Source organism: Toxorhynchites rutilus, chromosome 2 (assembly GCF_029784135.1).
Source record: "Toxorhynchites rutilus septentrionalis strain SRP chromosome 2, ASM2978413v1, whole genome shotgun sequence".
NCBI classification, from domain to species: Eukaryota; Metazoa; Arthropoda; class Insecta; order Diptera; family Culicidae; genus Toxorhynchites; species Toxorhynchites rutilus.
Genome location: NC_073745.1, coordinates 200,778,524 through 200,792,954, shown reverse-complemented (window position 1 = coordinate 200,792,954; position 14,431 = coordinate 200,778,524). Strand labels below are relative to the sequence as shown.

General features: G+C 41.8%; 1 protein-coding gene across 27 annotated transcripts in view; it reads right to left on the bottom strand.

Annotated features, from left to right (window-relative positions):
- The window catches only part of LOC129769323 (glutamate-gated chloride channel), a 445,802-nt gene that overhangs the window by 117,312 nt on the left and 314,059 nt on the right, over positions 1–14,431 (bottom strand). For all 27 annotated transcript variants that reach the window (XM_055771497.1, XM_055771499.1, XM_055771512.1 and 24 more), the window contains one exon: positions 9,599–9,663. In XM_055771497.1, coding sequence (XP_055627472.1) covers positions 9,599–9,663 — 65 coding nt within the window. The remainder of the gene's footprint in view (positions 1–9,598; positions 9,664–14,431) is intronic.

Sequence of the window (14,431 nt, the reverse complement as noted above, 5' to 3'; positions counted from 1 at the left end):
TTGGATAAGAGTGGAAAAATGATTTTACGGACGACCGGTTAACTTTGAAAAGTCACTCAAAAACACAAAAAAGCCTATCTGATATCGAGATATGTTATGTAATAAATCCTCAGCTTTCAAGAAAAAACATAAAATATAAAAACATAAAAACAAAAACATAAAAATAACAAAAAACAACTACAATCAATAGTTACGAAAACAAAATTCGATTTCTTGGCAAGCCTAATATTTTTCCAAAAAAGATTACTTGGCTTCAATTTGATATATCGATCATCTAAATCGGTTCAGTGATTCAAAAGTTATGAATTTTTAAAAAAGGCACTTTTAGGAAAAAGTTGAAAAAAATGATTTTTCGGACCACCCTAAAATAAGAAAAGGTCACCCTAACGAAAAAATAAAAAATACTGGTCTAATATTTTGCAATAAAGAAAGAAACTACCACTTTTCATGGAAATCTGAGGAGCACTATATCGGTTTGACATGAAATGGATGTATATATATATATATATATATATATATATATATATATATATATATATATATATATATAAATTTTTCAATTCAATCAAAATATAGTAACAAAATAATTAGGTAAAACGTGTATACAATTCCTTCACATTTCCTCTAAACTAAGTATCGTAATATCAATTAAATTCATTTTTTTTTTCTAAATTCAATACAAACCCAACGTAATTTATTTTTATTGGCAACACTGGAAAAATCGACTTTGTTTACAAAATTTATCGAAATCGACCAATCAGAAATCAGAACGACTGACAGAAATTTGGTCCGTATCTGACAGAAATTTGGTCCGTAAAAGACTCCCTATTGTCTGATCTTATCTTAGGTTTAAACGTCTGACGCGGTGTCAGTGAGATATGATATTTCCTTGTATGGAATTTTGTTCCCTTCCACTGTCAGCTGATCGAAGATGCGTATGAAAATTTCGGGCGTAAATTCTCCAAGGGATTGCTAAGATGGCCGCCTTTTTGTAGCCAGCATAGAAAATCATGAGCATAGAAATCATAACCTAAAATTAAAAATGAAGTGTTCCGCGCGATTCTCCAGCAGTAATATTAATTGCAAATCGCCAAGAAAGCTCCCGGATGGGTATCCAAACATCGCTTGCCAAAGAAAACTATCCAACGTAACCAAATATTAACATATATGACTCCAAATATTAAACAATACGTGAGCCCCCTAAGCGCGAGCCCTGTTTTATGCTGCCCACGCTCAATTTGCATTGGTTGGGATAGGGTTGCCAGGTCCCCGAAATTCTCAGTGAGACAGTGGAACGAATGAGTGTGGGGAATAATGCAAAAACCAAATGTTCCACGTTCAAATGTAATAAATTTTTGCAAAAAATTATTTTTGGATAAGAGTGGAAAAATGATTTTACGGACGACCGGTTAACTTTGAAAAGTCACTCAAAAACACAAAAAAGCCTATCTGATATCGAGATATGTTATGTAATAAATCCTCAGCTTTCAAGAAAAAACATAAAATATAAAAACATAAAATATAAAAACATAAAAACAAAAAACATAAAAATAACAAATAGGTTCTCAAATGGGGATCAACACTAGGGTAGGAGCCTGCCCGTTGGTCTCAAATGTTCCTATCTCACGCCTCCACGAAGATCATATGACGACATTTTTAGATCGGGCGTGAACTGGAAACACACACCTGGTCTTGGCTCCGAGAACGGGTGTCGAAAGTGGCTAAGTGAGGGGGTGCGAGCGAGTCAGAGCGCTATATCTCTCCCTGGGAAGGCCTCCCGGGTCATGGAGGCCTGGCCAACCCGCTGTCTCCCGGGCAAAGGAGATACACCCAGAAAATGGAGCTACGTTCACGAAGAATACTTAGAATGCGATCGCCCGAGGAGGGTCCCCGAACTGGAGCTGGTCCTGGAACGGGAGTAAGAGCGAGCGGCCAGCGGCTGGAGGGCGAGGTGCAAGAGCGGGCCACCAGCCGGGTTCAACCCGAAGAGCTACCGCCACACGGAAACAGCAGCCATCGACATCACCAACGAAACGCTGCGCCTACGAGGCGTGTTGCGACTGTCAGACGACAGTCGTCCACACTTGTGGGTACTACTAGGCGACGGATCATGTGGACACACGAAATGAACGAATTCGTGATCCGCGCCTATTACATCTGCACTGCTTTGGAGACGGACATGAGCGGTCGCCCTCGAATACTAACAATGTTCGAGGAAGCGTATCCAGAGTTCGTCGGGAGGCTTGACCAAAATGCGATGAACGCGAGGCGTAGAGCGATTGTACGCAACAATATGCTCTCCCAAACGCAAGTCGACGAGATCAAGCAGCAGGTGCAGAGAGAACTAAGCTCCAGAACAAGCAGAGCAAGCGATGTGTCAAGACGAAGTTCAGTACGGCTGAGCAATTCATTCGCGAGTGGGGCACGCGAATCAGCACCAGTGGAGGCCACAGTACAACAACCCCCTGAGCCGGAAGACCCACAGCCAGATCAACAACTACTACGCGATCTGGTCTTCCATTACGACGAGGCGATCTCACAGTTCCGCGACACGGACCCTTTGTCGCGCCCCAGGATCCCGAAGTTACAGCATTCCCGCAGGCTGACAAGTGCAGTAAAGCTCATGAACGAGCACGTTCTTCCGCTACACTTGGTTGATGCTGAGAACATGGAGGAGCTGCAACTGAAAGTTTACTGTGCTGCTGTGGCGACCGCCAAAAGTTTAGGATACCGTATTAGGCCAAGAGGCAGACTGCTCCAACATCTCCGTGAAAGGCGTGAGCCTCCATGGCGAAGGAGATTGGAGCAACGGATCCTAAACAAGCGCGCCGCAATTGGAAGACTGATGGCGTACAAAAGAGGCAGCAGATCGGCGAAATTATGTCGCCAAGTTGCTGTGATCGTGCGGCCTACTGAACTTCGCCAGCTGGGAGCTCACCAGCTGACGGAAAAACTCGACACACTGGTACAGCAATTGAGCGTCCTTACAAAACGGCTGAAACGTTACTCTGACTCTGCAAAGCGCCAGGAACAAAATCGGATGTTCAGAGATAACGAGAAAGCGTTCTACGACCACATTAGCGACGAGAAGCCCGACTATCGCGAAGGTTTGCCAGATATTAGCGATGTGACGAACTTCTGGGCTGGTATCTGGGAGACCCCAGTAGAACATCGCGACGGGCAAATGTGGTTAAGACGGGAGGAGGAGAGTTGTGGTGAAATTGGAGAGATGCCAGCTATCATCGTCGGAGAGAACGATGTCCGCGAAGCCTCGCGGTACCTGAGGAACTGGGCAGCACCGGGCCCCGATGGTGTCCAGAACTTTTGGCACAAGAAGCTGACCGTCGCACATCCAAAGATAGCTGAGTGCTTCAACAAGGTGCTACGTGACCCACACAACCTTCCTGAATTCGCCACCCGTGGCGTCACCTTCCTCCTCCCGAAAGACAGCAACACATTGAACCCATCAAAGTACAGACCGATAACGTGCCTATCGAGTCTGTACAAAATACTGAGCAGCATAATTACCGCCAAAGTTTCTGCTCACTGCGAACAGCATCACATCATCGCAGAAGAGCAGAAAGGATACAGGAAAAATACGCATGGCTGCAAAGACCAGGCCATCATCGACGCAGCCATAGTCGGCCAGGCGGTATATAACCAGCGGAACCTAAGTATGGCCTACATCGATTACAGGAAGGCTTATGACTCCATACCTCACTCGTTTCTCGTCCGGGTATTGGAGCTCTACAAGATTGATCCCGTCGTCGTTAGGTTCCTGCAGCATGCGATGAGGCAGTGGAGCACGTCTCTGCACCTCAGTGATGGGGAAAATGTGTTGCAGTCTAGAACGCTGCAGATAAAGAGGGGAATATTCCAAGGCGACTCTTTCAGCCCGCTTTGGTTTTGTCTGGCACTGAACCCCCTCAGTAGGACGCTCAATAGAAACGGTCATGGCTATAAAATAAGGTATGGCGACGGCGCCCACGAAGAAGTGACCCATACCTTCTACATGGATGATCTCAAGGTCTACGCTGATTCACGTCAGCGTCTAGGTGTAGCTATCCGGGTTGTCGAAGACATAAGCAGGGACATCTGCATGGAGTTCGGCCTCGACAAGTGCCGCTGTGTCCATCTGCTGAAAGGGCAGCTTACCGAATCCGGAGGTTACGAGGTCTATGACGGCGAGTTCATAAGAGACATGTTTTGTGGCGAATCCTATAAATATCTTGGATTCCGACAGCTCACCGGGATTCGCCACTCCGACATCAAGACGGAGCTGCGAGACAAGTTCTTGAGTCGAGTGAACTGTGTCCTGAGGACTTTCCTCAACGCGGGGAACAAGGTACGCGCGATCAACACATTCGCGGTTCCCCTGCTGACCTTCAGTTTTGGTGTAGTCAAATGGAGCAAAACTGACCTAGAGGACCTTGAGAGGAGGATGAGGAAAGCATTTAAAGAGGCCGGAATGCACCATCCTCAATCGGCACTGGAGAGAGTTTCACTGCCACGCAAAGAAGGGGGACTTGGAATAGTCGACATATCTGCACTGTGTGTTGCCCAGGTACGACAACTGCGCGAGTACTTCGCAGAACGCGCCAACCAAAACGCGCTATACCGGGCTGTCTGCGCCGCCGACAGAGGATACAGCGCTCTGCACTTGGCGCAAGCGGAGTACCAACTCAACTGCAATCTGCAGACAGAGGAGGAGAAGATTGCAGCTTGGAAGCAGAAGGCAGTGCATGGTGCCCACCCCCATCAACTGGACCGGCCACACGTCGACAAGGCCGCATCTAATCTGTGGCTAACGCGTGGTGAACTCTCTTCAGTAGTAGAAGCCGACATGATAGCCATCCAGGACAGGATAATGCCGACGAGAAACTGCAGGCGGTACGTCTGGCATCAAGACGTTGATGACATTTGCCGGATGTGCCATCAACCAGGTGAAAACATAGAGCACATTATGGGAGGCTGTCCCGTTTTGGCCAACGCAGCCTACACCGAGCGCCACAACAACGTGGCCCGTATTGTTCATCGACAACTGGCGCTCCAATGTGCTCTACTGGAAGACAACGTACCAAACTACCGGTACCTGCCTGCACCTGTCCTGGAAAATGACCGTTTCAAGCTGTACTGGGATCGCACTGTTCTGACCGACCTCTCGATCCACCACAACCGCCCAGATATAATGGTTTACGACAAGAGCGACCGCAAAGTCACCATCATCGATATCGCTATTCCACTGAATCAGAATCTGGAGGAGACCCACGGTCGCAAAATCTGCAAGTACCGACCATTGGCCGTGGAGCTCAAGGAACTGTGGGGGCTAAGGGAGGTCCCAAGAATTGTTCCAGTCGTTCTCTCTGGAACTGGAATTATCCCGAAGACACTTCTGGAAGCGCTAAAGGTGTTGAACATGGAGAAGGAATTGGCCGGCATCCAAAAGTCGGTCATCCTTAGCACCTGCGCGATTGTCCGACAATTTCTCGGTCAGGACTGAAACAGCACGAGCATGCAGATACGTGCATTCCGCAGAGCCTAGCCCCCCTTTGGCATTCAGAAGCCCGGGGGCAGGTGAAAATTCTGGCTAGGTTCGCCTAGTTAAGAAGTGAGATAAGTCTGCCAAAAAAAAAAACAACTACAATCAATAGTTACGAAAATAAAATTCGATTTCTCGGCAAGCCTAATATTTTTCCAAAAAAGATTAATTGGCTTCAATTTGATATATCGATCATCTAAATCGGTTCAGTGATTCAAAAGTTATGAATTTTTAAAAAAGGCACTTTTAGGAAAAAGTTGAAAAAAATGATTTTTCGGACCACCCTAAAATAAGAAAAGGTCACCCTAACGAAAAAATAAAAAATACGGGTCTAATATTTTGCAATAAAGAAAGAAACTACCACTTTTCATGGAAATCTGAGGAGCACTATATCGGTTTGACATGAAATGGATGTATATATATATATATATATATATATATATATATATATATATATATATATATATATATATATATATATATATATATATATATATAAATTTTTCAATTCAATCAAAATATAGTAACAAAATAATTAGGTAAAACGTGTATACAATTCCTTCACATTTCCTCTAAACTAAGTATCGTAATATCAATTAAATTCATTTTTTTTTTTCTAAATTCAATACAAACCCAACGTAATTTATTTTTATTGGCAACACTGGAAAAATCGACTTTGTTTACAAAATTTATCGAAATCGACCAATCAGAAATCAGAACGACTGACAGAAATTTGGTCCGTATCTGACAGAAATTTGGTCCGTAAAAGACTCCCTATTGTCTGATCTTATCTTAGGTTTAAACGTCTGACGCGGTGTCAGTGAGATATGATATTTCCTTGTATGGAATTTTGTTCCCTTCCACTGTCAGCTGATCGAAGATGCGTATGAAAATTTCGGGCGTAAATTCTCCAAGGGATTGCTAAGATGGCCGCCTTTTTGTAGCCAGCATAGAAAATCATGAGCATAGAAATCATAACCTAAAATTAAAAATGAAGTGTTCCGCGCGATTCTCCAGCAGTAATATTAATTGCAAATCGCCAAGAAAGCTCCCGGATGGGTATCCAAACATCGCTTGCCAAAGAAAACTATCCAACGTAACCAAATATTAACATATATGACTCCAAATATTAAACAATACGTGAGCCCCCTAAGCGCGAGCCCTGTTTTATGCTGCCCACGCTCAATTTGCATTGGTTGGGATAGGGTTGCCAGGTCCCCGAAATTCTCAGTGAGACAGTGGAACGAATGAGTGTGGGGAATAATGCAAAAACCAAATATTCCACGTGACGGAGTGTCGGTCGCATGTAATTAAGTTTGGTTCATTTGTCATGAACTGCAGGGGCATTGGTGGTTGATTTTGATGTTGTTTCAATATCTTGCGCTGTCAGTAAAGTGAGTGTGAGATTTTGCAACTCTGCTAACAATAGAATAAGTTGAAATGTAAATGAATAATAGATATAAGATAGGTTTAAGAACTGAGTGTGATCAACAACTTTGTTACAATCTCCTTATATTCCATCCTTTTTCTGATAAAAATATGTCACCCTTCTAAACTCGTGTCGACCGCGAGTAATCGGTTTTCTACCTTATTAACAATAGAATTAAGGAAATTTGTTTATAGAGAAATATATATAAATATATAGTTTATATATTTAGTTAATATTTCGGCTCCTTTAAACTTATGGACTGAGCCTACAAAAACAAACGAATTTATAAAAAAAAGTATGTCTGGAAGGTGTTTTCAATTTCCATTAAAAAAACAATAAAATACAAATTTATGTGAACTTTCCTACAGTATAACTTTGATAAAAAATATACATTGTAATGCAGGGCAAAAACCATATGTTTGAGCCCCCTACAGGAAAATAACAGCCGGGAAAATTGAGTGTTCGAAAAATCGAACGTTAGCCATAACGAACTTTTTTTTCTGCTGAATCAATACCAATTCATCTGACCTTCGGAGCCTAATTTGTTTACTTTGGAAGACGGAATGTTTTTTATTTATTTCAGCATTTTCAATTGTGAATGTTTGTTAGTATCAATTAACTCAGCAAATATTATCGAAAAATTGGATTTCTGTCCGTGATAACATTAAGTGATGGCGGTCCGTAGAATTTCGTTTGTAGAGGAGTTGGAGGAAATCAGTACGTGGAAAAATGATTTTAATGAGATTGCTGGGTGAATATTCTTTCGCCGGAATAGGTGAGTGATCTCATCGATGAAGAAATCCCAATTGATGATTATTTTCTACAGAATTATAACCTCCCAACCCTCTATCCATTAATTTTCCAAAGTCAATAATTTTTAATGTGTTATTATTAATTCAATCCTCAAAATGTGTATTAAACTAGATTGTTTCTATCAATTAAATTGAAGCCGAACTTCTATCTTTCTTAATTTGGCTACAATATCGATATTAACAATTCCTGGTGAAAATTCAAGCAAAATCTCCAAAAATCACGATGTTTGTGCCACTGTACATGGAATCGCCATTAAAATTACACCTTAATATTGAAAGGTTCCATTTCTTCTTAAAATAAGTCATATTTGAAATATAAAAAAAAATCCAAACTGTATGCAATCGAGTCCAAAATTGTATATAATCGAATCACATATAATCGTTTCTGTATATAATCACAGACCTATATAGATGCACATTTAGTGCCAATGAAAATGGTCATCTCTAATTTCAAAATGTTACCTCATAAAAAATGTTCACTACCTCGAAAAAACACCCTATGTCAAATGTTAGCTCAATCGGACTTAAGGGAGAGTGGCGCAAAGCGGTCAAAGTTTGAGTTTTTTGAAAATCGAAGAAAGGAAATCGGGGTTTTCGAAAAAAAAATTTATGCTTAATGTCTTAAAACTGCATGAAACATCGAGATTGAGTGTCATCTCGAAAAAGTTTTTTTTTGTCAAAAATCGACACTCTGGGACTTATTTTTTTTTGGAATACAAAACGAAACGTATGGTTTTGAGTACAAATAAAAACAGTTATCTCGAACTTTCCTTTACTTCCTTTACGATTTCCTTTACTTTCCCCTTGTGTGATTTTTCGATTTTCAAAAAACTCACACTTTGACCGCTTTGCGCCAATCTCCTTTAAGTTCGATTGAGCTGAGATTTGGCATAGGGTGTTTTTTCGAGGTGGTAATCATTTTGTATAGGGTAAATTTTTGAAATTTCAGGGTCGATTTTTCCCAAACATTCATTGGCTCCTCGATGTACATACATTTCACAGAAGGTATGGTGGATTTCAATATCTAACGCCGTATTTACCTTGAAAATGTTTTCTATCATTTCCACGAAACCAAACGGAGTAGAATTATTCAATGCACAAAATGTTTGAATTGTAGAATGTATTAAATGTGAGTATACAAAATCTACGTTTGTGTCAATGCTGTGCTGCATCGTTTTCCAAACCGAACCGTCGACGTGTCGCCATTTATAATGGGTAAACTTTTCTCGTTACACTAAAATCACACGAATACGAACTGTTGACATTCGGGCAACTTTTCACGCTATCCATCGTCACCGTCAAACTCTGACCGAGTTTGACCTTTTTTGCGCCGGAACCCAATTAAGGAATCAAGTTAAAACCAATAATAAAGGTCTGCGCTGTTTCCGATCTCTGTTGATGAAATATTATGATTTTACTTTCTTGTGCGCAGTGAAGTTACCTCACTGGAGTTTTCTCCAAAGAAAATAAGTGATTTTGATCCTTTCAAAACACTGCTCGATTTCAGATCGACTGTTTCTGTCGAAATAAGGGTTTGTTGGGAAAAGAATTACAATACAGAGCGAATATCTTGGTTTTCTCTGGATCCGAACATAAACACAGCCTTTGTTATATTAGCATAGGAATCTGGCCAGTGACCTTAAAACATTTCTCATAAAGATTTTTGTTCTGTGAACCGTGCCTAAATTGGGTTAATGACTTGATGAAGTAGAATGAGGGGTTCGATGATAATGGAAGGATAATGTTACAACATCACGTCGAACACGCCGAAGGTATGAAGTCAGCGATTTCCTCTCCACCTCGTTTCAATATACTCACCAAACTGGATTCATCTGGCGATGCTAAGCTTAACAATAGAACACTAACATTTACAGTCAGAGAACCTGCAACGAAAGAATTGATAAACAATTGGTTAGTATTACAGAAGGCTTAGGCTTTTTAGTAGCATGAAATTAATTATGACAATGTTTCTACAATGTGAAACGGGTAGTGTTGGGGGAAGCTTACATAAATGAATAGATACTATTTATCGTTTCATAATTTTAGAATATTCGTGCAGGAGTCACAAAAGATATTCGATCCAATCGGTTCCCGGAATAAATCGCCACAGAAAACGACTGCAACAGAAACCACCGCTTATAAAATGTGTAGTAGGCTATAAATATTGTGGCGCGGTATTGTATTTCAAAACAAGAATTAACCGGGCAAACGTATCGCCCCAGGCAAACGTAACGCCCCGGGCAGACGTATACCGTCCGACGCTCGCTAGAGCTCGGTCGGACATTGCTAAAGGATCGTATCCTATGTTTCAAACTAACCGGGCAATCAGTGGATCCCAGGTTTGCGTGCGAGACACCGCCGCTTCCGACGGCGGGTCGGCGGTGGACTCGGATTGCGTCATCTTGGCGGCATGGGCCGCCTCGATTCCTTATCCTCGCCAAATGGGGACTTCGTCCCCATTACATTGTCCTCAGAATAAATTTCGAAAAACGAGAACAAGAGAATAAATTTATAATAGAAATGTGAGGCACATGATGTTTTTCCCGCGCCAAATATTTCTAGCCTACTACACTTTTTCTAAGCGGTTGTTTCTGTTGCAGTTGTTTACTGTGGCGATTTATTCCGGTCACCGATCCAATCATATGTTGCGAATTTATTTGTACGAGAAGAAATGCAATGCCAATTTTCCAGAGAGTTTGAATTGACAATTATTTCAACTAACAAAGAATATAATATACGAGTATATACATTATCAAGGATGTATAGTGAGTTCTATCATGAAAACTGATAATCTCTCATGCAGTTCATTTTATCATGCAAAAGTTCAGCATTGTAATTTTTTTGCCATGGATACTATTTTCTACTAGCATCCCGCTTAAAATTGATTTTTTGATATGAATTCTTCGAACATCTACGTTTTCTTACTAAGCGACCGTTCATGGATTCACTCGCAGAACTCTTCATTGATCGATCGTCCAATTAACCCTTTACAATTTCATTTTACTATAAATTCCCTAGTAATTCTACCAAAACTCGTCACTATTATATGAAGTTATTTTCAGACACCATTCTCGCTCAAGGTTCTTGATTCACTGGCAAATAATATGTTTCTCCGTTACATGGAATACATGTTTGATACAAAAAAGTAAATTTTCATTCATAATTTTTTATTTTCAATGCGCGTTAGTTTATTTTCACTTTCATTTTAGGGTGGAATCCTGAGAATCCTTTGCCATTTTCGCTTCACACCAACAGAACACGATGCTTAATACCGCAAACGCAAAATTAAATTGGACTAAAAACGATGTCATTGTAGAACGTATGGGAATCCTTTTTTCCGAACTTTCCTTCATGTATTTCTAGAGTTTCAATTTTTTTCTCACCATAACGTTGATCTACGGGCAGAGACGAATATAACAAAATAAAGCCGCAAAGCGAATCGGACCATTCCGTCCTTGGGTTTTGCGCTCACCACACACTTGGCGATCCATTTTTATTTATATAGATAAAAAATATGGTCGGTGTTAGGTTAGAGGGGTCAAGTCGCAAAATTGAAAATTTCGAGTTATTGATTACATTAGGTTAATTTGCTGTTTTTTTTTTTATCTTCGCTTATTTTTCGTCGGCCTATTTCCGCCACTTTAGTGCCAATCACCGACATCAGGGAGGCGACTCCACCTGTTCCTACCTATCAGACTCAACAACTCATGAGCCGGGCCAACTTCTTTTACTTCCGCTCCGAAGGAAGACGTAACCAGAGATTTTTCGCCTCAGAAAATCCCAACGACGCCAGCTGGGATTGAACCCAGGCCGATCGGATTGTGAGGCTGTTACGCTAACCATACAACCACTGGCGCCGTCAACAATATGCTGTTAACGAGGTTAATTTGCTGTTAACGAGGAAGGATACGCGTCAGTTGATCTGGATCGCTCTCGACCGTGTGCTGCCAGCTGCTCATTTCTGGATGGTTTCTGCTTCCACGGCTTGTCCCAAGTTAACAGCTTGGAGAATGCAGAGAACAGGACTCTTGATCTTGTCCTCGTAAACGACATCGTGCTACCTGGTTACCAGATTAGCGAATCCGTTGAATCGCTCTCTAGGATTGATCCTCGTCATCCTCCACTCGAGCTAATCGTTGCATATCCAACGGCTGTAACATACGAAACAGAACGTAACGATCCTGGTTTCGATTTCAAACGGGCCAATTTTGAGCATTTATGTGCAGCATTACTCGTGGTCGACTGGAATACTCTGGACACGATTCAAGATACCGATAAAGCAGTTGGATTCTTCTCCAACGCTGTACTTCAGGCGATTACAGCACACGTTTCTTTGAAGTCTCCTCCGTGTAAACCGCCATGGTCAAACAACCGTTTACGCTTGCTGAAACGTCGTCGATCTGCTGCTCTACGTTCCTACTGCAGTCAACGTTCTCAACACTCGAAGCTGCAGTTCAATCGGACCAGTAATGAGTACAGGAGATACAATGGATTTTTGTATGCCAGATACAAGATTCGTATTGAGGAGAGCCTACGTGTGAATCCAAAACGGTTCTGGTCGTTCGTCAACTCAAAGCGAAATGAAAACGGTCTCCCGACATCAATGTATCTTGACGAACTTTCTGCTGACTCGATCAGTGGAAAATGCGAACTATTTGCACGACAGTTCAAACGCGCCTTCAACAGTTATACAGCTCAACCTGAACAGGTGAGATTATCTGTCCAGGATGCTTCCCCGGGATGTATATAGCGTTGAAATGTTCGAAATATCTGAACAGGATGTAGTCAAAGCAATTCAAAGGCTTAAATTCTCGTATGCTCCAGGCCCGGATGGAATTTCACCTGCAGTGTTGAAAAAATGCAGTTCTGCACTGGCCTCTCCGCTGACGAAACTTTTTAATCGATCACTGCAGCAACGTGTGTTTCCCTCGAGCTGGAAAAAATCGTACCTATTTCCCATCCACAAGAAAGGAGATAAACGAGATGCTAAAAATTATCGCGGCATTACTTCTCTTTGCGCCTGCTCGAAGCTGTTTGAGATCATTATAAATGAATCGCTTTTTGCTAGTTGCAAGCAGTACATCTCAACGAATCAGCATGGTTTCTACCCACAAAGATCCGTGAACACCAATCTAGTTGAGTTCTCATCGCGTTGTATTCGCGCCATGGATGCTGGTAACCAAGTGGATGCCGTCTACTTGGACTTGAAGGCAGCTTTTGACCGGGTTGATCATCAAATCCTTCTCGAAAAACTAGCGAAATGTGGCGTAGCCCTTGGTTTTGTCGAGTGGTTCGAGTCCTACCTGAAGAATCGAGCTTCATGTGTGAGAATAGGGTCACATGAGTCCGAGTCGTTCACAAACATATCTGGAGTGCCTCAGGGGAGCAATTTAAGCCCCTTACTTTTTGCATTATTTATAAACGACGTGTCCTTCGTCCTGCCAAGTGGAACGAGACTCTTCTATGCTGATGATTCTAAGGTCTACGTTATTGTCGAAGACATAAATGATTGTCATCATCTTCAAAGCTTGCTGAACATTTTTGAGACGTGGTGTGTACGAAATTGTATGACGTTAAGCGTCGAGAAATGCCAAGTTATATCGTTCACCAGAAAGCGGAATCCCATCAATTTCTCCTACTATTTCTCCTAATTTCTCCGGTAAAGCCATCGAGCGGGTTCAACAAGTGCGCGACTTGGGTGTAATGCTTGACAAGGAGTTCACTTTCATCTACCATTACAACGACATCATCTCCAGGGCAAACAAGCAGCTCGGTTTTGTTCTGAAGGTAACCAATGGATTTAAGGATCCGCTTAGCTTGAAATCTCTATACTGTGCGCTGGTTCGTTCTATCCTGGAATTTGCTTCTGTTGTATGGTGCCCTTTCCCCAGCATTTGGAAAGCGCGCATTGAATCTGTACAAAGAAAGTTCGTACGACGTGCTTTGAAGAATCTTCCATGGCGGAATCCAAGAAAATTGCCTCCTTACGAGAAACGCTGTAATCTGCTGCGAATTGATACTCTGGAAAACAGGCGATCTGCAGCACAAGCCATGTTTGTTGCGAAGCTGCTGAGGAACGAGATTGACTCCCCTTTCTTGCTAGCTAATCTAAACATGTATGCTCCAGAACGCACCCTACGTCATCGTGATTTCCTTAGGCTCGATTTCCGGAATAGTTTGTATGGCCAGCATGATCCGATGGAGTTTATGTCTGCTACATTCAATAGGATTTTTCACATCTTCGACTTTAATCTCGCTAGCAATGCGCTTCGGATTAGATTAAATGATTATTTCAGAATAAGTTGACACTCGCAATGCGTGTATTTGATACTGGCTTGGTTAGGTCCATTAAGACAATTTGATGTCAGATGGATTAAATAAAATAAAATAAAGAAATAAAATAAAGAAATAAAGGTGGATTAGGTTAAGCATTTCGTAAGGTACACACCACATCAATAAGATTTGGAAAATCACGCGTACAGCAGCAATAACGTATCGAAATTGTTTCGAATGCCCAATAAAAACCGCTCATAGCACCAAACTTAAAGCGCATTTTTTTTCGAAATTATATAGGGGAAAAGCGGTTAAAACGAACACCCTAAGGAATATGCCCATTTACTTCGTCCACATACTGCTACAATTTCCGGTCTT